Here is a 24,142-nt window from a genome sequence, read left to right on the forward strand (position 1 = left end):
GTGTCAGGGATAGGGAGAAACAAATATGGAATAGAAGAGTAAGAGGGAAGTCTAGGAGGGATCTGAAGGAAACACAAATGCTTTCAAGAACCTCCCTGACATCGGCTCACACCACTCAGTGAATGGAATTCTCCACTTAGCTTTCACAGGAAGCAAAAAAATATTGTGAGGGGGAAGAGGGGGTGATCAGAGACTTAAAAAAAATGGTTACTACTCCCAAGGGGGAAAAAAATTCCACTTCTATCACTACTCCCCAAAGCAGTATCTTCGAGGACTGCCCCACCCTCTCAAAAAAACACACCAAAAAACCACAAAAACAAACAAACAAACAAAAACAACCACCCAAACATTTAGGACTGCTTCTGTATAACATTATTTGCTATCTTGCTTCTCTTCCTAATTTTAAAGTCACTATAAAAGTTATAATCAAATTTTCAGCAGGGACCACTCATTTTGTCAATCTTACTGGTACAGCATTGAGAGGCTGTGTAAATCTCACAACCATCTGCAAAACTCAGCTATTATCCTGGAGTTCCCAGGGGACAAACAAAAAACAAACATTTCCCCTTGCCAAATCCAAAAGAAGCCAAGTTCAAACAGTCCTACATTGCAAGAATACAGCTTGTACTTCCAGCAACTCACAATTCAGTTTCTGGTAAGGTCTACCATTTCTCAGAAATCCAGTTTCAAAATTCCTTGAAATCTAAACAGTTTTATGGTTTGCAAGACACAAGTTGTCTTGCTCAGTGATGAAGGCACCACTTACGCCCTCAATAGCCAGCGAGTTGGTATCATGAACCTGACTGGCTCCTGTCATCTGTTCTCAAGAGATGTGGCCGTTCCCACATGCAAACACAAATTCCAGCTAAGCCTTGAAGGGAGCAGAACGCACAATAAAGGACCTCTAAGACACTGCCCCTGAAGCAAACAGCTCAAGAGCCAATGATACAGTCCCCCCTAAAATGGGAAAGTGAAAAAGAGGAATTTTCAAAATAAAAGGAGACCACCATCCAAATATTAGGGCATGAGTTGGAATGCAAGCCACACTGATTCAGCAACCTTTCTGTACTATTCTTATGAAGAATGCAGTAACATACAAAGAGGTTGAATTATTTATAATAAGTTCCTGGAGTTTAATAAAAAGTCCATGAGTAAAGAGATGCATGAGATACTCCCTTACCAGCTAGAAATGAAGACATGCAATATTTTGCTAAGAGATTGTTCAATTGTGATCCTACACAGATGTGACTATTTGTTTGGTATTTCTTCCACGCTAGCTAGTACTTGCCTCCTGAAAAAAACATCATGAGAAAAAAAACCCAATATTACTGTTCTTCCAGATAAGCAACTTTTATGAGATGGCTATTACTTGACTGCAGAAGGAAGAAGAGAGAGTCTACATAAGGAAAACAGACAAGAAACCCCTACAATATACCACCCTCCCCAAATAGCATTTTGAGCTTCTTCCTTGGCAACAGGACTCCAGCTATTTAATGCTATGTTTTGTCAGTAATGTGATAAAGTCCGTTTAGATCTCCTGGTGTAGTGTTATTCAAGTCTTTGCTTCAAAGAGTGCTTCAAGTACCCTGGCCAATGTACAGAAATTCCCACTCTAATGCCTATTCCTTACTTTCATCTTTTCCTATTAAGATGCAAGTTTATATCAACAATTAACAACAGTATAGGGTAACATAACCACCTTCTTCAGATGCATTTTCATACATTTTAACTGATTTTCTAGACTAGCTACCCATGTGATGTCTAAGTACTTGAAGTTCTGTCTGCACACGAAGAGCAAAAAGGCCACACAGCAAGAAGCCACAGATATGCACACACATCCAAAAGGTGTTAACTTGATTACATGTTAATGCACTTACCTGATTTGATTTCTCTACTGTGCTACTGGGAACCTCTGTGGTATCCTTCACAAAAAAGTTATCTATGATGTGTCTCTCTGCACATTCCTGACCACAAATTGGACAGCGGATAACACCGACTGGGGGGAAAAAAGAAAATCTGATTATGCTTGCACAAACTAAGATATATTAAACAACTTCAAAGACAACTTGCAAGGATAAATATTTTTGAAAGGATGTTATACTACTTTCCTGTCAATAATGTGTGAGCAAGAAAAATCAAATTCTCATTTATCACTGAAGTAACATTTACTTGCTCTTCCCTGATGACATATTCAATCACCCAAGGTCAAACACTTTCTTGTTTTAATGCCATAAGGAATTTGCTTTAATCTTATAGAGAAATAATTACTTTACTATAAAGGGAACATATTCCCATTGACAATTTGTTGCTATAGAATAGATTAAAGTAAACACTTATTAGTGTGGAATATTAATAAGAGACATTGAGTGGTATTCCATACACACACATATACATGCCAGCAGTGTGACGTGACTGACCTTGATCCATGTCAAAGAGAACACAAATGTAGAGAACACTCAAATTTAATGAGTTGACTTGTAGAGAAGAAGAATTGACCTGTATTAATATCACGACTACCTTCACATTAAGCAAAGAAAAGCAATAAAAACTTAGGAATAAATAAGCAGGGCTACCTCCCTCCTCTCCTCTGCAAGACACAATGGGGTACAATTCTAAGACAGAAACATAGGCTCCAGGTTGAAGAAAGCTGAGAACCAGTAACACAAAGGGTTAAACAATTAGTCTTTTCAACAGAATGGAAAGGACAAAGTAAAGTTCAAAACTTGGGGTTGAGCTGTGAGTAGACTAGGTTGAAATTGAAAAGATCTATATAAACATTTTTAAGCAGACACCTTTTCTAGCTGCAGAAAATAAGAATGTCCTATTAGCACTGAGGCTTGTTTTTAACATCCAAAAAAAATCTCTAAAATGCTAGGCACAGACGTCTTGCTTGAAGAAAATTACTGTAGTCATTACAACCAAAAAAGGAAGCAATTGAAAGCAAGTTAGGCTGAAATAATCACTTAGGACATGGAAGTCACATGCAAAAAGCCTACAGTAGAACAGCCATGCAAGTTTACACTGTCATAGATTCTAGACCTTCAGCTCCCATTTGAGAGGAAACATAAATTTAGGGCATTAAAAAAGATCTGTTTACCCTGTTTAACCCAATGAATTCAACACCAGTATATAACTCACCACTTGCATATTTAACTAAACCAGCGTGGGCTTAAAGTTGTTCCTGTTTCATTTTTACAATAAAATGTAAAAGTACAGAAACTATTAAATATTTCTGCAGAAGAACTTAATTCCTTATCTTAATTGCTTTGTACTAGATTTAGGTAACTTTTTCATAAGATTCTTCCAAAAGATGATCAAGATTTAACTGGCAACTCAGTATAAAGCAGTGCTGTAATAAAAGTCCACTCGTTTTACTAAAGCATTTCTTCATTCTGGAAAAGCAGCAAGCACTTTTTCACTTGTTATCAAGGCATTTCACTTTCATCTGAACAGCTATGATGTTAAGCTGATTTTACTCTAAGTGCCATTTTACCAGTCTGCATTTCAATACCCATTTGTGCAGTGTCTTTTGATATACAAATTCCATTTTTTGGCTACAACTTTTGTAACATTTTTTATATCATCATCTGCAAGGATAATTGAGAAATTCAGTTCTGGTAAGTCAAGTAGCTAGCAGAACTTCAAGTACTGAATTTCTCCTGTAATTAAGCAAATAAATTTACCACAGTCAAGAGTGAACACATCTCCTAATACTCAAGCGACACATTTTCCAAAAAAGACTATTTTTTACTTTTTTCAACAGCACCACTTACAAACCATCCTCTCCCTGTTCCCTCACTGCTGATTCTTGACCCTGACAAAGCACAGTGCTCTGGGTTGAAACCAAAATCAGGAAGGGGGGAAACTTTCTAAAACAATTTGAAGTATTAAAAAGCAGGCATTCTTTATTGCAGCACACCAGACACAGAGAGGCCATTTCCTCTACTCCGATGTATTGCAAAACTTTACAAAAAAGATATTTGTTCCATCATGATCATAAATATTGATTACAGTTTACTTCCTCGCTAATACATACACATCACTTTTTCTAGAACTAATTTGCACGCATCCACCTCTTAGTAAGAGCAGTCCTTTTATGTTCCTACAGGGTCCTCTTGTTATAAATGGATGTAATTCATGCTAACAAAATTGAAATTATATCAATAATTTGGGAAAATAATTGGAAAAGTATGTGTGATTAGTGTTATGAAGCAGATGGGTTTCTTCAAGAATACATGTGGGAAAACAGGATGCAGGAGTTGGATTTGACCTTGGGAACGGACAAAGTCAGGAACTGACTCCCAAACCAAAACTGACATCAACTGAAGTTAAGACAACTCCCAGAGCAGGATCAACCTTGAATATGAATAAAGTTAGGACCATTCCAGACAGGGAGTCTAAAATAGTGGTCTTATCTATGAAATAAATAAGGTTTAATTGGAACATCGTGCTTACTTATATAACACCAAGCTCAATGCACACGTGCCACCTGCCAGGTTATGCAGAGGACATGTGAGGAAGACCTTCGGCCTTCCTCCAAGAAGACCCCGAAGAGACCAGAAGACCCCATAGCAACAACGGGAGCATGCGCCCTGCAGTAGAGTGACACACATTTCGAGAATCGAAAATAGGAGGAGATTTATGGGAACTATTGATGAATATGTATCAGCATACAGTATATAAAGTTGTGTTTGGATCCTTTTGCCTTCCTACAGGAGGCAGGGTGGGAAGCCCTCCCCGTACCCCGATCGATCAGTTTTGCTTTTGCTTTATCAGAACCAATGCCAAATTTCTTTTTGTAACTACTTGATTATAATTGATTGTATTATTATTTTATACCTCAATTAAAATTGCTGCTAAATTTTAATCTTGTGGTTTATTGAATTGGACATACAGGGACTTCATTCATAACACTCTGAAGGGGTCTCTGGTGATGGTACTCCCTGAGAGTCCCCATTGTTGCAGGTGACCTTTCCCTGAATTTCTCTTAAGGCATGCACTGTTGCCTCTTGTTACACGGTTACCACAAAATGCACTGTATTCCTCATTATCTGTTTATCCACTGGTTCCAGCTACACAAAGCATCCTGTGTGTCTATTTAATCTACTTCTTTAGAACACATTATTCCCTTACTTGAACAAGTAAGGCATCGTTATGTTCTGTTCCTTTTATCAAGGTCAACACAGGTGTCTGAGTTGGTCTCTGCATTTGTTTGGGAGATGGGTATAGACATAGAATGAGACTGGTAAACCAATTCAGACATGGATGTATTTTTCCTGCTCTCCCAAGCTTTACTTTCATCCCTTGCTCTGCTTCACAGACCAAATGCACTACTGAGTACAGTGAAGCAACACGAGAAGCAACACAAGGATGGGAAGAGGACAACACCACCACTGAAGATTAAACCTGGGGCCACTGAACCAGATCAGCAGCATTAACTAGAGTTTTTAAGTCAGCTTGAGTTGAAAATATGGAAGACAAGGAAGGGGAGGCAAGAAATTAGGAAACGTACCAAGACAAACCAATTATTTCATGTGCCTTTTCACCAACAGAATATTGCCAACTACCAGTTCAAGAAATCACTTACAATTTCTAGAGTGAGATGGGAAAAGGGGAAAAAAAGGAAAAGTTGCCTACCACTCTCAAAATCTTCATGAATTTTCTTTTCTAGAATTCCTTATGCTGTCTCACCTTATGTCAGGGGTTTCTTCTGCAACTGTATGAAGGGTAAACTTGCTTTTGTTGTAATCCTAGATTGAAGACTGCTACACAAATCAGTTTTAACCCAGATTTAGTCAACCTCAGGATGGTGAATTTAAGCAAAAGGTCTCAAGTATCAGGGTTTCTATTCATCAAAGTAATTCTATAAGATTCTCTTTAATGGAGCAAACACAGAAAGGTGAAAACATATGACTTAAATTGGGAAGAGTTTCATAATCATCATCATGTTAATTGTGAGGATAGTGAGTGAGCAGATCCCACATTTTTATCTGCTCCTTTGTTCCAGGTGCAAGGAGTTAAAGAACACGGTTGCCTGTGTCAAACACTGTCACAGCCACAGGTTGACTTTGCCATGAGATAAGCACAGAATGGAGTGACAGGATAGCGCTCATCTCCTGGCCTGGCAGAGATGAGACCTGGTTAGCCCATTCTGGGTAATGCCTGCAGATAAAAATTCCCACTGTGGAAATGTGTGCAAAGAAGCATCTGCTTGTAGCATGTCACTGGTCAAACAAACAAAGATCACCCCAAGTTCTGGGTCAGCTGAAATCTGCAACCACTGAAGCCGCCTGAAAATGCCTCCCTGGAACTTGGACTGTAAGACAAGCCACCAGAGCAGGATCGAGATAAGATAAAAGGGGCGCTGTTGTCTGAGTGTTAGCTCAGATCTGGGGGGAGGTTAACAAAGCTGGGGGAGAAGAATGTGTCACTGATAATGGACACAGCTGCAGAATTTATGGGCCACAAGGAAAGCCAGCTCAGCAACTGTGCTGAAATCAGCTTGGACTTGGTAAAACGTAATTCTGGCAGGGGGAGGTCGACCACCAACTCAAACAAAGAGGAAGACTGAGTACAAGGACTAATTAGCATTAGAAGCAAGGGAATCAATTAACCAACAGAATAATAGCGCTGTGTAGCCAATGCGCAGTAATTTGTTTCTTTGCTAATAGGTATGAATAGTGAAAAGACCTGGAGAATACCACTACTGAGAAGCCCAGGGTGAGGAAGAATGAAAAGGACACTGCTGGATCTACAGGTAGTAACTATCTTCTACCTGATCTCTCTCTTTTCTATTTCCTTCTACCTTTCACCCTGACATTCCATGTTAAATAAAATCTGTATTATTGACTTCAGCGTATGATCTTGTTTGAACCTTAATTTGGGCAGAGGCACATCTCAAAAGCTGGATCTTGGCATCAGGAGCATTGTTTTTTTCAGCTGTAAAGGGAGCTGGATCAAGCACATGTGGCTCTTAAGTAGGAGGAGTAAAAGAGAAGACCTCCACCCTCCTGAGCAGCATTCTTAAAAAAAATCCAAGTAGTTGTGGAATCTCACTTTCAGATTTTGCTTGAACCAGGCCAGGACACCACAATGCTAACAAAAGTAGCAAGGCTCGTTCCCTTGCTCGTTCATTTCTATCCCATGATAACAGAAAGATTTATGCTGCCATGCACTGAGCTGGATTAGGGGCTGCAGTATTGAGTCAATGGGGCTGTGCCAGGAGAGAAGAGTGTTTGCCCCCACTGGCTACAGGCTCATAACATGTGCACCACTTTCAAGGAATGCTAAGCTGCCTTTTAGGTAGGAAAAATCATGGCCCATTCTTAGTCTTCTTTACAAGTTACATGCTGCATCCACAAGGGCATCTCATGCCATTCAGCAGAATGGATTTATAGGTTATACAGTATTATTTCCAACTCTAAACTCAATTTCCTGCGAGTACATTCGAGACCACTGAAGCATCCCGAGACAATAGGAGGAGACTGCTCTGGTTTGCCCCAATTTTGACTCATTTGTGTCTTCACTGTTGCAAGCATGTTTCAGAGCCAATTTAATAAAGCCACTGGATGATCATTTGTATATCCAAGAGGGTATTTTTGTTAGTAGATGCAAAGTGCTTTACTAAAAAAAGGAGGACTTAATAGTTCTCTTTCTTCAGATTAAATCAGTCAAAAAACCCACTAGTTTTTTGAAAGAGAGCTCTCTTTATTAAAGAGAGTGCTCAGAAGCAACTGGCAATTTTACCTGCAACGATATAGTCATTACAGAATAAAAAAAATGGTTTCGTACAGCAATCTTTTCCAGTTTTACAGATGTTTTGCTTGAAATTCTAACCATACAGATTTCAGAACAAAAAAATATTAACAGCAAGTTACACATCCAGTTAAAATGTTTAAAACATGGACATGCTAATTAAAACTAATAAAAGGTATGTCAGAGATTGAAGGCAGCACCAGCTATAAGATTTTTAACAAAACTACACAGAAAATTAGGGTGTTTCAACTGTGAGCTACAGATTCTTTTCTCCTCTTGCTCTTTCTATAGATACCATTAGTACTTGCAAGCCTTTTCATTAAAATGCATGGGTTTGAGGGTAAGCAGGTTACATTTACACAGGTCGTGTTTCCCAGTTAAGAACAAACACTTAGAAAACTTAATTTGAGAGGCAGTATCTTGCGAAATAATGTCTGAATCAATTTTTTAAATAATTACTGCTTTCCTCTTGCTTCTCATTAAGCCACTACTGGTGCTGCAAAATTGGCACCTTCTTCAAACCAGTTTGTTCCAGAAAAAGCTGCTCCCATCTAGTTGTGACAGCCTGCTGCTGCTAGTAGAGGGGAGATAGGTTAAACCAATAAGCAGGCACATCTCAAGGGAAATTTGGCACCTACTGCCAAGATATAAACATTCCAACCCACCACCAATCTCGCAAAAAGTTTATTAAAATTACAATTAATTAATTGTTCATTTAAATTATTTTAAACCCTTTAAAATGCAAATAAATGAAAACCAGATAAAGACTATTAGCTGTAATCCCCCCTCTGGAAGAGTGTTACAGGCCAGTTTTTATGCTGCAGTACATTGACTTTCTTGGAAAGCACTGCAGAGCTGAATTAAAATATTTCAGCTGCTCTGTGAAATGGTTGATTGTTTTTGCTATACATGCCCAATCATCAAACATTTTAGATAGCATGTATTAGACTTCAAAAATTGTAAATTTTGCAAGGATTGACTCTCCAGCCACTTCTGAATACCTTAAGAAATTCTGAGGGCAGAGTTTGCATTCACATCCAAAGCTGTCCAATGCATTTTCTTCAACAACACAATTATAAGAAGTGGCATAGTGCTAACAAAAGGAAACATTGTTATTGTGGGATAGACAATCTTTAAGTACAAGATGATGAACAAAAAGTCTCACTGTCTTGCAATGAACGCGCTTAAACGATGATGCAGAAGCTGCCAACAAGCCAATTGTCACTGCTGACTGTGATGAGCATTTCTTTCATCAAAATTAAAATACATTCTTTCCAGACCTGAAATTGTCAAGTATTTCCAAATGATATGTAATGAATTCAGACATATAACATGCAAGGATGTTTAAGATTCTGTGATATTCTTGCATCGTTTTCTCTGATCAGCCAAGTATTTCATTTTGAAAGTGGGCTTAATGCTGTTTAGATTTATACATTCTACTGAAATACCGTTTTGCAGAGATAATCTTGGATCTTGCCAACAGTGCTCAAGTCCATTGTATCCATGTGTTTCTGGAACAACGAAATTAGTACCTTTTTCCATAAATAGCAGCATATTAACATGCTATTAATTTTTTTAAAAAAATCAATTTTAAAAAATCAACATTAATTAAAAATATATATATAATTTGGATTTTAAAAAATTGTTGTCAGTATCTCTGGTATGAAGATGGACCCTGCCTTACAGCACAAAACAGCTAATAATCATTTCTTTGGAGCACAACATTTCATGCTCTGGTCTTCCATCTTTTCGAGTTCTCATCTACCACCAGCTGTTAGTTCAGCAGGGGCAGTACAATGCATCTATTCCCAGAAATCATAGCTATAAAAATAGCAGGTTAGCAGAGTATAACTTGGACAGAGCCAGTCACAACCCAAAGAACCAAGCCCTTCTAAGGCACTGAAAGAGTTTATTCTTTTTAATTCTTTGTTGAAAGGATGAAAACTACACTCCAACATGTGACACTCTTGAGTGTTTCGCCCACTTCTGTTTAGCCCCAGCTACCTTAATGTTCCCATCAACACTGAGGAGATGTAAAGGTAAAAAAAGCCTCAAAAAATAACTTCTAAGAATCTGGATCATATTAAGGGAACCAAATCAGAAGCAGTAGTGGGAGCAACAGTAGGTTAACAGGCTTTAGTCAGAGTATTTCAGTATAAATGCCATCCAAACAGGAGTGATAATGCAACTCAAGGCCTTTGACTAGCTCATGTTACTCCCTCTCTTCTTCAAGTGCTCAGATGCATCCTTGTAACCTGTTGTTCACAAGTCTGCTTCCATTCTCAGTAAGTTCACCACACAGTAACTGGAAACTACCTAAGAGACTTGGCAAACCACCCTCTTGGCCCTCATTTTTGCAGCCACTAGCCTCAGGGGAGCAACTGAGGTGCCTAAACAGACATACCTAATTTGGGGGTAATATCCTGCCTGGCTTCCAGGTACTATTCCAGAAGGAAATAGGGCTCCTGTGGATTGTGCAGTACATTTACCAGCCCTTTTTAAAATATTACAGGCATCCCAAAAACTCAGCCATGGCAGAAGATATTTTAGTTCAGACAGCTGAATTTCAACTCACCTGCCTATTCTATGCCATGTATTTTTAATATTGTGATTTTCAATTCCTGTTGGAGAACACAACTGAGGCACACAGATCTTTGCACTCTAACAAACTGCAGTCTGTGGCTCCAAAGGAAAACTTGGTTTAAAATGCTGAAGTGTCAATATTCAGAGCCATCAACTTGTTAACTGCAGTGTTCACAGCATCTGTCCATATTCTGCTACATGGATATTTATTTTGAGGTTCTCCTCAAGAACAGAGTTCAGAAGTCATCAAATCTCTATTACGTTTCCTTCAAACTATCTCAAAATACAGATTACAGTGATGCAAAATATAATGGAACATTCCATCAACTTTATCTGTAAAGTATTTGTGTATGGAATGGATGTTTAAATGTACATAGAAATAATAGGTTGATTTAAAATAATAGGCTCTGCCTTTATTTAAGTTATTTTGTATGGTGAGAGGGTGGAAAGAAAAAAAGGACTGATTGTTACTGGAAGAGATTTTTTACTAATTAATGTCTCTTCAATACCTTCTTCAACGACAATATGATAATAGCACATTTACCATCCAACTACACTGGCCAACAGTTAGATACCCAACAGCAAAAAAGAGGAATTTATGTATTTATCAATAAATTCTGAGTATTTTTAAAGGTACGTTTTGAATCTGTGCTGCAATTAAATCTGTTCTATAACAAATACTTTGACCTGGCAGTATTTTAAAATTTTCTAGATTTATTTTTTTAAAGCTTTCTGTTGACAGGGACAGAGACAATGAAAAGTACAATAAATATTTGATGAAAATTTCCATTCTAATAGGAGAAAAAAATAACGATACCTATTTCCTGTAGTTTACATCAGATAAGTCTGAGTGCTCTGCAAGACATTATTAACGGAAGAAAAAAATAAAGCTCCAAGCCATTTAATGCATTTAAGTAATATAACCCAAGACTACCAAATCCAGTCTATTCTAACTACATGTTATATTTAAAAGCTGTTCAACAATAAAGCTTGTCCGCAGGCAGAATTTTTGCATCTATGAAAAAGCAACTCTTAATGGCAGCACAAAACTAATACTGATTTATTATGCTGACTCCACAGAATAGAATTTTACACTTGAAAAATGGATAAAGTTTCTTTGCAGTGTTGCCAAGTTTCAGTGGGATTCATATAAATTTTACATGAAGTTCCCTTCATAGTTATTGCAGACATAGGTAATAGTTAGGTCATGAGTGGTCTCCTTGTTAAAGCAAATGTTTACACTTGGTCAGAAGAATTACAACTTAAAAACATCCACTGCTTTCCAGTAACTATATTAGTACTCTTATCCACTACTGGGCATCCACTTCAATTGCAAGAATTCCTCTGAGATTCTAAAACCAGTCATTAAGAGAGGAGAATATCCTCCAAGTATACTGCAACTTACAGGGATTGCACTTTCAGGTGCAGATGGTCAGGAATAAAAAGCCAGCTCACTTTATATTCTTCTCTTACATGTGCCCAGTATGCCACAGCACCGTTGTAAGGGTTCATAAAGCAAGGTGCCCAGCTTTTTCCAGTTCCCACATAGCTTTAAGAGTACCAAGCTGGAGCAGTATATGCATTGTGAGATTCACACATGGCTACACAGCCTGCAAGAACCGGCATTAATTAAGAAGCAGTGTTATCATCTCCTCTGACACTGTATTAATAAGAAAATTACTGAATGTAACTAATAAAACATATTCCTTCTGGGTTGAAGAGATGAACTAATTGATCAAATAAGAACAACAGGGATTTCTAACAGCTGCCCTACAGCTTTCAGAAAACAGCAGGTTACAGAGCCAGCAGTGATACTGCTTATATTCCCATGGTCTATCTCCTTCTGTTGCTGTAAGCTGCAGTAGGTAACTGAACCATGAGCCAGAGCCTGTTGGCTGATGTGAATGAACATCCACATCCACAGAAGAAATCTAGCATTCCTATGGTTTTCTCCATTTTCTCCGAACTAAAGAAGAACTTCAAAAGAGCTTTCCCAGCATGACACCCTCAGCACTAAGAACGAAGCTTAAGAAAATTCATCTTCTAGCAAAACTGGTCTTCCTAAGTGCCATTTATATATCCTCTGTTCTTCACTCACTCCATCTCTTTTACACCTTCTTGCACCATACTGCCTCTAAGGATTGATAATTAAGTTCTGGAAATACTACACTTGGTATCCAATAGCAGCTTGGGAATGAACCAAGATTGTACTTCTACTCCTTTATATTTAAGGAATAATCACAAGGGTTCCACCATGGCATTGTGGTTCCTTACCTACTTGTCTGGCATAATGACAATTGAAAAGCAAAAACAACCAGCCACAACTTTAAGCCAGAGGAGCAGTGATTCTGGCAAAAGTTTGAAGCCAGACATCCTGCAGCTTACAACATCTACACCATATTCTCAAAAATTTAGATCAGTCAAAAAGGCAGCCAAAGAAACCATTTTAAAACTGACCTCATCTCAATGGAACTGGAAGCAGGGAAAAGGAAAAAAAAAGCCCACACATACAAACAATCAGATTGGAACACAATACAATAATACTGTTGCTAAATGGACTTTTAAAAGATGCAAGATTAGCATTTAGCTTCTTAGACAATCCAGACTACATTCAGCTCTTGCACAAATGGTGGAATACAGCAAAGGGGACTGTCAGCTGAATTCATTTGGGATGCCCATAAACAAAGTCATCTTCATTTTGCCAAAACAGCTTCTAAAATCATTATTTGAGGAGAGATCTTTGGCCCTGTTGAGTGTCAATGGCTGTGATAATAATCTAGAAGACACATGAACTACCACAAATCATGGCTTTGCTTCTAACTTGTATCTAGTCCCACTACAAGGCCATTTCTGAAAAGCAAAAGGCAACAGAGTACTGTCTCCCTGCACAATTCATCAAGATTCACACAATTTTACTAATGGTACCAGTGCCAACAGTCTATATATCAAATACTTATTTACTGAGTGATAAAAGCAATACTTGCAAGTCATTCTTATGGTACAGATACGAGTTATGATAAACATAAGACTACTTTCTTTCAATTTTTGTTTAAAATTCACCGCTAGATGTGGGAAGACCACAGATCCTCCCACATGTTCCATTCCAGAAACTTCTGAACACTCTTTCACAAGACTGGACTCTGCCTTTGCTATGAAGCAGAAAAGAAACATTCTATTTAACAACTTGGAGTGAAATATTTGAAGAAAGAGCTGCTAGCATCTCTGGACTCCCATACAGATAAACTATCTGAACGCCACCTATGTTTATCCAAGGAAAGAATTCTGTGTGCCTGTTTTGAGGTAATACTCAGACAACATTTAACACATGAGTTCTGAAACCACATTTGAATTTCTTGCATAGAGAGAGAACTGAAAAAAAACTTTAGACCTTGTCAAAGGAGATAGAGTTCCTTTAACAGTTGATTAAACTAAACAATCTAAGTACTCTAAGTTGAGTGATTTCCAAGATATACTAGCCTGTGGGTTATACCCTCACAGTCCCTTCTCCCTACTCCCAAAGGAAAGATAAAACTGAACTACTGAAGGCCAAGTAGTCTGTAGTTAGTAAGCTCAACAACCAGTCCATAAGCTAAAACAAGTGAGAACAATAGCTGCTAATGTGTGAAAGGCCCCCAAACAAGACAAGAGCAAATAAGGAATAGAATTATTGAGTGCTGAAAACCAACTGCTTAAGCCAGAAAAGGTAGGAATCTGTAAACACACAAAAGAGATAAATATAATCCAGACATATGAAGTTCCCAGACACTTAGCCATTACTGAGGTCCTGCTATGGGACACTACCTTGTCATTATACAGCTCCACATTCATTCAACAAAGCCTGTCTGCTAAACAGATTGTCTTTATCTCAGTGTCCAACTGATGAGTTGCCTGCTATGCTAATTTATCACTTTAGGGCTGTGATACTGAAATCAGCCAGATAGTTTATATCTAACAAGTTTTAAGTATTACAAAGCAGGCACTCTTTATTGCAGAGGTCTCTTGGAGGGTCCTTCCTCTAATCAAGTGCCCTGAGTAAACAATTTTTCATCGTACACACTGAGGACATATTCATTAGCTATCCCCCCTACTTGATGTATATGTATTACTTTATTTGACACAGTCACACCCCTTACTGAGAGTTCTTACAGGGTTCTTTGGGGGTCTTTTTCAGTGGTCCTCAATGTCCAGTGTCCTTTTGAGGTGGCTGTTCCTCGACCCCCACTTTGGAATACACAATATCATTGTTTTCCATAACTTCTGCTTTGTCAGCCTCGCAGAGCTGAGCTGGCATCCTGCTTGCCTTTTGCATGGCTTCTGTTTGCCTAAGTTACATCCTCCACCTATTTCTGCAAGGCTGTGCTGTTCTGTTCTGTCAGACTAAAATGGTGTTCTGTTCTACTCTCAGCTGGGCAATGCTATGAATTCCAACTTTTACTTGAAAACTGTTGAAACAATAGTTACAAATCAAAGTTTTTCCAGTGGCAAAGAAGATTCAAAGCTGTTTCCCCTTCTTAAATAAACTGGTGAGAAGGGCTTGTAATTTACACTCCTACATTATTTCAGCAACTAGTTTATTCATTTTAAAGTCCACGATAGAAAAAAAATGTGTTTCAATTCACACTTCTGCTGTTCAGGACAATTTTGCATACTGCTTATTTCTAGTAACAGACTTGTTGGAGCTGGGCTGTTTTGTCAAGGCACTGCACCTTGCATTTAAAATTAGAACCTTGCTCCCACTTTAAAATGTCTCATTCTCCAGTCCCAGCAGTGCTGCAGCTCTCTCCTTCTTTCTTTCCACCTACTCATTCCCTGTGCAGCTGCCAGCATTCCCTCCCCTAAAGTGTTACAAGTACCCTGACATAGCAGGTTCACAACATGAACTTGTATAAGGGCTGGATTAGAGCATCAGTTCAACAAACTTCAGCTCCACGCATCCTTGACCACACTCAGACTCTAGAGCACATGCCTATAAACAAATGAAGCCAATCAAGTTTTATTAAATGCTTTCTGACCTCATATAGACATCCTAGAAAATACAGGGGGGGTTTCCAAGTCAGCATGTATGTTAAAATATCCCTGTCTCTTTTTCACAAGCTACACTCCAGACAGATGTGTTAGCTCATTGGGAAAATTATACAGTCACTTTTCAAATTAGGCAATCATTTTAGTTCAAAGGGTATTTGCACTACAGTCTTGTTTCATTCAAATTCAAGCTATATTCACTTGAGGGACTACAGTTGAAAGGGAAACTCTCCATTTTAATAGAAAGTTGCCTGTGGCAACTTAGTTATTAATCAGAAGCAGAAATCCTTCTACATTCAGAAGGCAAATGGCTTAGTTCCCTTGTCCATGTACTCGCATTTTCAGAGGATTTAGCACCAGAGTTGCAGATTTCTTTTTTGAAATGAGGATGTCTCCATGACCCAAATCCACGTTACAAACAAGGGCCCTCAAAACCCATGAGTGCAGTTCAAAGAGCTGAGCCTTGCTTACTGTCATCCTTTTCCCATAGCCCACTGATAAACTTCAAAAATAACTAGAAACCTTGTTTAACATCAGTCCTCTATCATGTTAGTAATGTACGTAAGGTAATATGCAACTTTGTCCCACATAAAAGCTTCAAATAAGCATTTACTTGAATCACTGGAGACACAGTATCAAGTAATTAGGGACATTCCTTGGCTCAACCTTCAGTCTCATAGCTGATTTTACAAGACTGTTTCCTGTGAAAATTTGTGTAATTTTCTTACTTACTTTACACAACTGTTTCATGCTTTCTTTGATGGTAAAGACTTGGTTTTACACATACTCTCTGGCCAGTAGGTAAAAAAGTAGATAATTTAGTCAGTTCAACTATGGCAGTGACACCTTCAAAGCACATTTGAACTGCTAGTACCTACATTAAACATACACAACTCCATAGCTACCTAGTTGCTGAGGTAAATTTTAAAAGCATCACTGGAATTTTTCTATGAAAACATTTTTTCTGTGACCTTTAAATTTGCCCAAGGAAAAAGAATGCATCAAAAAACTAATGCACATAAAAGTTAAATCTAAAATAGTAAGTCCAACAGAAGATTTTGATACTATTAACAGTTCAGTGGGATCATCTGCATGGGCCCACAACCCATGAACATATGCACCTTAAGAACCCTGCCTGACCAGTGTTGTGGAGCAGATACCCATCTTCAGCCCATGGAGACCCCTGTGCTGGAGCAGGTGGATGCCTGAAGGAGGCTGTGACCCCATGGGAACCCTGTGCTGGAGCAGGCTCCTGGCAGGACCTGTGGATCTGTGGAGACAGGAGCCCACACTGGAGCAGGTTTGCTGGCAGGACTTGTGACTCCCTGGGGACCCACACTGGAGCAGTCTGTTCCTGAAGGATTGCACCCCATGGAAATGACCCATGCTGGAGCTGCGTGTGAACAACTGCTGTGGGAAGGATTCACATTGGACAAGTTTGTGGAAAGCTGTCTCCGATCAGGGGGACCCCACAGTGGAGCAGCAGAAACACCATGTGACAAATTGACCACAACCCCCATTCCTGTCTCCCTGAGCCACTAAGTGGGGAGGAGGTAATGAATCAGGCATAAAGTTAAGCCTGGGAATGAGGGAGGGGTGGAGGGAAGGTTTTTTTGAAGTTTGCTTTTACTTCTCATCATCCTACTCAGATTATGATTGGTCATAAATTCAATAATTTCCCCAAACTGAGTGTGTTATGCCCATGATGATAATTGGTGAGTGATTCCCCCATCCTTATACTGACCCACAAGCCTTTTGCTACATTTTCTCTCTCCTTTCCAGCTGTGGAGTGGCTGAGCAGCTTTGGTGGGCATCTGGCATCCATCCAAGGTCAAACCACTGCACTACTGTATTAAAGTATTTCATTTTACTGCAAATACCTTTTAAAAGCCAAAATTTCCAATTTCAGAAATAATGGATTTTTTTAATCTAGTCAGTTACTCATCCTGAAATACAGTCCTATTTAGAATTCACCTAAAGTTCCTTTTGGCTTTCCCCTGGCTTGTTTTTAGATTAGATACAACAGGCAAAATACCAGCTTTACAAGCTTACTGTTACTGGGAAATTCCACTAAATAATATGGAAATTCCTTGTACAGCACATTAGCAAACACAGACAATACTGGCATAAAGATTTACCTATACAAGTTTCTTGTACAAGTTTACCTATACAGGCTTTACCTATACAAGTTTCTTTACCTAAACAAGTTTCTTTACCAACACTACATTCAGAATCAAGAGTTTCAACAAAATTTTTGAGATTTAACAAAATGGGGGAAGTTGAGACAATGTGGTCACTTTGTAGCACTCATGGAATTCAGCAGACCAAGCTAAAAACCTGCTGCATAACTGAGTAGCTCTTCAGGACATTTTTCCTAAGCTAGCCCACAAAAACATTCTTCCACTTGCCTCTTCATGAACCACTATTTTCCCTTGCTCTTCAGACAAAACATTTTCTTAAGAGATATCTCTACTATAAGCATTAAAACAACCCAATACATTTTCAGTTAGACACACCTGAGAATGTTAAACACATTGGTATATATTTGCTTTCCTTGTGATCCTTTCACCTTATGATCTAGAATTCCTTTCCACTGCTAAAACTACTAATTGCTTACCAGAGACATTATAAGCTGATTTTGTATTGAAACAGAGCTAGGTTGGCCTCTGAGGATAGAAATCTTTGTCTGAAAAGAAGTTTCACACAATGACACAGCTATTTTGATAACTTGTACAGCCAAATTTCTCTAAGGCTTCCAACTGGAATGAGCTTGGCAACTGCAGTTGTTTTAAAATTCATCTGATGTTCCTGATGGCTTCAGCTTTTCAATCTAACACTTTCTATGGGTGAAAGAAGCAAGAGCATAAATGCATCCAAACTATGCTAGAAATACTACTCTGCATACATAAAACAATAAACATCTATTACATACTTACATTAATCATATATCAGAGCAAGCATGATTCAAGCTAATTTCCACAACATGCAGTTGCCTGCCTTAATAAAGGCTGTATAGGCATGCCTCCAGATTTTTATGGAATTCCTGGTAGAAGAGAAAGCAGTAACTTTTGGCAAACATATCCCTACTTCAAATTACACTTGTACAGTAGGTATCATATCCCATCATATATATTTTGAGAGCATCCTTTTCTCTAAGAGTATTATAACTAGAAAAATAAGAACTTTCTCTATTCATTAATACTTATATTAATATTTTAAGCTTTTACTATTTTTTTAACCAAAAGATTAATCCATTACAGGCTATCAAACCAATAATATTGTATTTCACCAGTAACAATGCTAAATGCATTTCACATATGCAATCTCTGGGGCTCTGGGAATTTTCAATTCAAAGTAAGCACAGATCCAAAACAGAATGAAAACTAGACATGTCTTTCCTATACATACATATTCCTATAACATACACCATTTCCAAATATTAGCACTCCCAAATCTCCTTATGTTGGAGGTTAAACAATTCACTTCTTGATGCACCACAGCAGAAACAAGATGATCCTTGTGAAAAGGATGCATAGATGCAACCATGCCTGAAACAGCCACACAAATAAAACATGGGCTTTTTGTAATGGCAAAGACGGAGAGAATTCACTTTAAGCAAGTGGCAATATCAAGGATGAAATGGAAATAATCCTTTGTACCAACAGATTTAGAAAAAGAATCTTAAGTCTTCTAAGATTACCAAGACATAGAATAAAAATTGAACTTCATCATAAGAAACTTCAAATGAAGCTATTATATCCTTCAAACTAACTAATAAGGATCCCAATTTTTATCCAGCTAAAGGAGAGAAGTAACAAAAGAAACAAGTAACAAAATTAAAGTTGATGTCAAAAGCTGTATTTTCAAGGTCAAATGAAGTGATGACACCAGAAAGTCCAGATATCAAGATCAGAGGAGAAGCTGAAAGCATTTGAACCCATCTGTAGAGGATTGCCTGTGGGATGTCATAAAAAAGCAGATGCCATGCACGTATCTATGGGGATGTCAAGGTAAGTTCTTCATTGCATCATTACAGAACTTCAAACTCTATTGCCAAGTAAATATTTCTAGGAAGTAATAACCTGAAACATGAACACCTCTGAATCCTTGTTTAGTAACTCTGAGGTATTTATTCCTTAATTAACAGCATGTATTGAATATATTTGAAATGTTAGTCCAGACACTCCAAGAACTTAGATCATGGGATCGTCCAAACATTACATGCTTCTAACAACTTCATATAAATTTGTTTGCTAGTGGGTTTGCTACAGAGGAGTAACAGATAAAAAAAGTTTCTCTCTACTATTTTGACATTGACACTAGTAAGATTTCATGATGATACCTGCATAAAACTTTGCTATGCCTCTCCATTGACAAGTATTTCCCTACACCAGTTCCAAGTCTATTTCGTGTACAAATTTATGACAAAGAACAAACAAGGTTACTTGCAACTCTAACAGTTTTGAGAAGGGATAGAATTTCAATCTCTAACTTCACAAGTTTCACGTACCTATTCCACATTTGAAAATTACAGAAGAGTACTATGAGGGTCTGTGCATTACAAACACTACCCTTTAAGTGCAGACTACTACTCACTCACTGAAGTGCAGCCCAGACAAAATCTGGGCAAATGGCAGACCTCTAATAGCAGCATTTTTGGTGTATGCTCCAGTTGTAAATCACACAATCGGACAGTAGAGAATGGCCATTTGAGGAAAAAAAAAAAAAAGAAAACCCACATGAACTTAGCCGAATAGTTAGTAGAGGTGGCTGTAGATGCTTGCTCAGAAGCCAGTGTTACATTTACAGAGCTGCTCTTGCAGCACTCCATAATGTTCTGTCTGACAACCCATTTTTTGGCAATGCAACACCAAAATTATCATCTATAGCAAATAAACTACCACTGAACATTCAGAAAGCAGTGAACTCTCCAGTGCTAAAACCACTGATGTCTGACACACTGCTGACTCTTCAACACCTCCAACTTCCGGAATGGTAGAGAAATCAGAAACTCCGGGTTTTCTTTTCTATAGAAGTTATTCCACTTCAAAACTGACTGCATGTGGCAGTATAGAATATATCCATGCCAACTGGCTTCTCCACCAGTTTGCTTTTGCAAGAGGAATAATAGTTAACATTTACCACATGAAACTCTTCTGTATGTCTTGCCACTTGTCTGCTGTCATCCATGTTGAATCTTGTATTCAAGTGAGCAACTCCAGAACTCTTAATTCACTTTAAGCTTGAAGTCTTTTCTTTCACAGCTCCTTAATTAATTGTTAGAATCTTCACAGAAAGAGAGCCAACAAATAAACTCATCTGTATGTTGGAAGTTGAAGGCACACTTTATTTCAATAAAGTGAACAAATGTTTCTTCTTGGAAAAAGTTTGATGAAGACAAAAAGTCTCTCCAGATTATACATGAAACTCAACCTCTTCAGCTACCTGTTTCTCAGCTAATTTCAGCACTCATACAACGCACAAGGCTGGCTTGGTGAAGCACTTTTCAAATCACATCCTCTCTTTTGTTCAAGACAGACTCCATTCTACCAATCTTTCTTCAGGCTTCTTTTTGTGAAACTCAAGCACTCAGCACAGGCCCATAAGCACCCTGTCTGCTTATCTCTCAAGAGATTTGCATAGTCTGCAATTCCATTGTGTTCCTTACTTAGGACATACCTTCCAGCAACCGCTTCCTCGATGCTTATTTCTTCAGTTTAGTCACAGTAATTCCATAATTTACATCAGAAGAGTCATTTGTTACCCAGCTTTCTAAGATTATACTCTTCTGTTAATTTCTTCATGTCATTCCTCATAAGCATTTTGCACAACATATTACCAGAAGAGATGACAGTTTTGCACCACTTTGGTCCTTCTTACCTTCTTGTGAGAATTTAAGAACTCCTCCAGCTGTAACAAATTTCCTCTGTATAATCAGTTTTGGACAGTAACAGGTGGGTTTTTTTCCCAATCATAACTTCAAATTGTCACATTTTTTGTATGAATTGGAAAACAGAAAGTAGACAATGCACTTCACCAAGTTTGGCCATAGCTAGCTAATACACAGTCCCTGTCATTTTAACCAAGGCAAACACATGAAAAGCAAAGATGTAAAAAATACTCAGGGTGAGTGTGAGTTTCTTCTTCCAACTGCACCATGAACTCTAGTATGGAAGCATGAAAGTAGCTTGGGAGAAAAGTCAAAAAGGTAAAAATAATTGTCACCAAAAATACAGTATGTCTGCAAATCTTTAGAATGAGGAGGAGTATGTACTGTGAAATCATTCATACAGAACCAACTCACAATCAAAAGGAGGGAACAGAGCTACAAGCTTACTGTTGCTGCGATTCATTATCAAACAGATGTTTGAACAGCACTAATATTTTAATTTTTATGATGCATCTCATTTCTCATTCAGCTACAGATCCCTATTTCTGCTATATTTATATAGAACATCTGCGAATGGAACTGTATTGTTCATGACCTCAAATCTCAGAAGACAATGATGATATTGCCTGTTACACTACCTTGCAAACTCCAGAGCTTGTATCTATACCCTCTTTCCTATTTCCAAGTATCTCATCTTGAAATATCTCATCATAATCCAGAGTCTGTGTTTTTCTGTTCCTCCCATGCAGAAATTCCCACTTAAAGACACAGGAGTAACAACATGTCCTGAATCAATCAAGCTGAAGTATATAGGCTTTGGGTCTCACAGATTTTCCCACTCTGTAACTTTTGATTACGCAGTCTGACTACGACATACTTGACATGCTAAAATTAAAGACTGAATGAATGTACTAACACAGACATTCACACAGATGAAGAGGCTCAGCATAGCCTGTTAAGATACTTGGGAGTTTCTCAGATATTCTGAAGCAAATCTCTAGCTGTTACAACTATTTCTTTCTCTGGAGAGGGTGTTTCCTTTACGAATTGCTGCAAACACTTTACATATTCGAGTGGTAATCTTTGGTCAGAACTCTGGCAGGATGGAGAAGTTTTCCTAAGTCCACTTAAAGGACTTAAGAAGGTCAACCTGGAGCTGCTACTTTTCACCTGAGGCCTCACTACACATTCCAACAAGAACAACCTCCACTAATACCTACGGATTAGCTCAATTTCCATCACACTTCCTCTCTCCTATACAAGTTTTTCCAAGACCTTGACCAGCTTCCACAACAGGATGCTTGTTTGCACTTTTTTCTAAGACGAAATTGCCTTTAACAAAACTAAGTGATCTGTTAGATTTAGCCTAAGAGAGCTAAGGAAAAAAAATTAGGGAAGTAGTTTCAAATGGAAGGAGTTTATTCCACACCTTCTACAGCGACATGTACTTTTCAAACACATTGACAGAGGCTAATGTGTCAGTACATGAGCGTAACAAAACTTCCTCGCGGCATTCTCCCTTCGGCGCGGTAATTAGCAGGTAAGTGGTGCATGGATGCATCAGCACAGCCATCCAGGCTGCCCACGGCCCCGACAAGTGTTGTTATTATTGCTCGGCCGGCCCGGTCCCCGCCCAGGCGCGGGCTCGCTCCCGGCCGAGCGCCGCGCACGGCGGATGACACCTGCAGGACTCCCCTCCGGCCGCGCTCCACACTCCAAACACCACTCAAAAAGAGTCTGTCCTCCCGCTACGTTTCTGTGCCTTGTTATCAGTCCGTGTTCAGCTTTTCCGCCGGCCAGGGGCCAAAGCCTCCCGGCTCCGCCGATAACAGCTGCCCGGCCCCGCACCCACGGCCCGCAGCGGGAGACCGGCTCTCACCGCCCCTCTCCATCCGCACACAGAGGTCCTGGGAAAGCACAGTAGTTCTGCCTTCCCTCCGAGGTGGGAAATTTAAAAAATAACGATTAAAACAAACCAAGCCACAGCACAACCCCGCCGCCAGCCTTGGCGCTGGCGAGCAGCTCCCGTCCCGACAGCTCCGTGCCCCGGCAGCTCCGCGGCCGGGCACCCGCACCCCGCCCACGGCACCCGGTCCCGACAGCTCCCCGTCCCCCCAGACGCGGCCCACGGGCCTCCCAGTTGGAGGGGGCAGCACCCCCGGGCAGGGGAAAGGGGGGTACGGGCAAGAAGGGAAGAAGGGTCACTTACTGGGCGTGCAGTGCGGAGGTGAGGCTTGCGAAGAGACGGGCGAGGAGGGAGGCGCCGCCGGCGGCGGCTCCTTGAGGGCGGCGGCGGCCGCGGGGGTCAGGACGGGGGGCAGCATGAGGTACCGGTCCGGCTGCGGCAGGCAGCGCTGGCACACCGAGTGCAGGCAGGGCAGCAGCTTGGGCCGCCGGCTCTGGATAGGCTGCCCGCACACGCCGCAAGTGTCCAACAGGTTGAGCGGGGCCGCGTCCCCGCCGCGCTCCGCCGGGCCCTGCCGGCTCTCGGCCTCGTTCTCCCCGCTCAGCGCCGCCGCCGCCGCCGCTGCCCCCGGTCGGTCCGCCGGGCACGGCCCCCCCGCCGCTGCTGCTGCTGCAGCTGCTAACGCCGCTGCCGCCTCTTCCATTGTCCTGCGCCGGCCGCCGCCGGAGAGCCGAAGGGAGGCGGAGCAGCCCCGCCGCTTCCCGCCCGCGCCGCCGCCGCCTACCGGCCCCCGCCCCGCGGGTGTTCGTGCGCCCGCCCCGGCAGCGGCTGCCCCGCCGCGCCGCCAACGGCCGCCCGCGCCCCGCCCCGCCGGGACCGCGCCCCCGCCCCGCTACGTGCGGCGAACGCTGCCCCGCCCGCCCCGCGGGAACCGGCCCGGCCGCCGCGGAGCCCCGCCCCGGCCCGCGAGCCCCGCCCCGGCCCGC

General features: G+C 40.3%; 1 protein-coding gene across 1 annotated transcript in view; it reads right to left on the reverse strand.

Annotated features, from left to right (window-relative positions):
* The window catches only part of TRIM24 (tripartite motif containing 24), a 54,677-nt gene extending 30,741 nt beyond the window's left edge, over positions 1–23,936 (reverse strand). The window contains exons 1-2 of the mRNA XM_068190784.1: positions 23,460–23,936; positions 1,878–1,996 (exon numbers count right to left, since the gene is read on the reverse strand). Of these exons, the coding sequence (XP_068046885.1) occupies positions 1,878–1,996; positions 23,460–23,859 (519 nt within the window). The 5' untranslated portion in view covers positions 23,860–23,936. The remainder of the gene's footprint in view (positions 1–1,877; positions 1,997–23,459) is intronic.
* Positions 23,937–24,142: the final 206 nt, after the last annotated feature.

Source organism: Anomalospiza imberbis, chromosome 5 (assembly GCF_031753505.1).
Source record: "Anomalospiza imberbis isolate Cuckoo-Finch-1a 21T00152 chromosome 5, ASM3175350v1, whole genome shotgun sequence".
In the NCBI taxonomy this organism is placed as follows: domain Eukaryota; kingdom Metazoa; phylum Chordata; class Aves; order Passeriformes; family Viduidae; genus Anomalospiza; species Anomalospiza imberbis.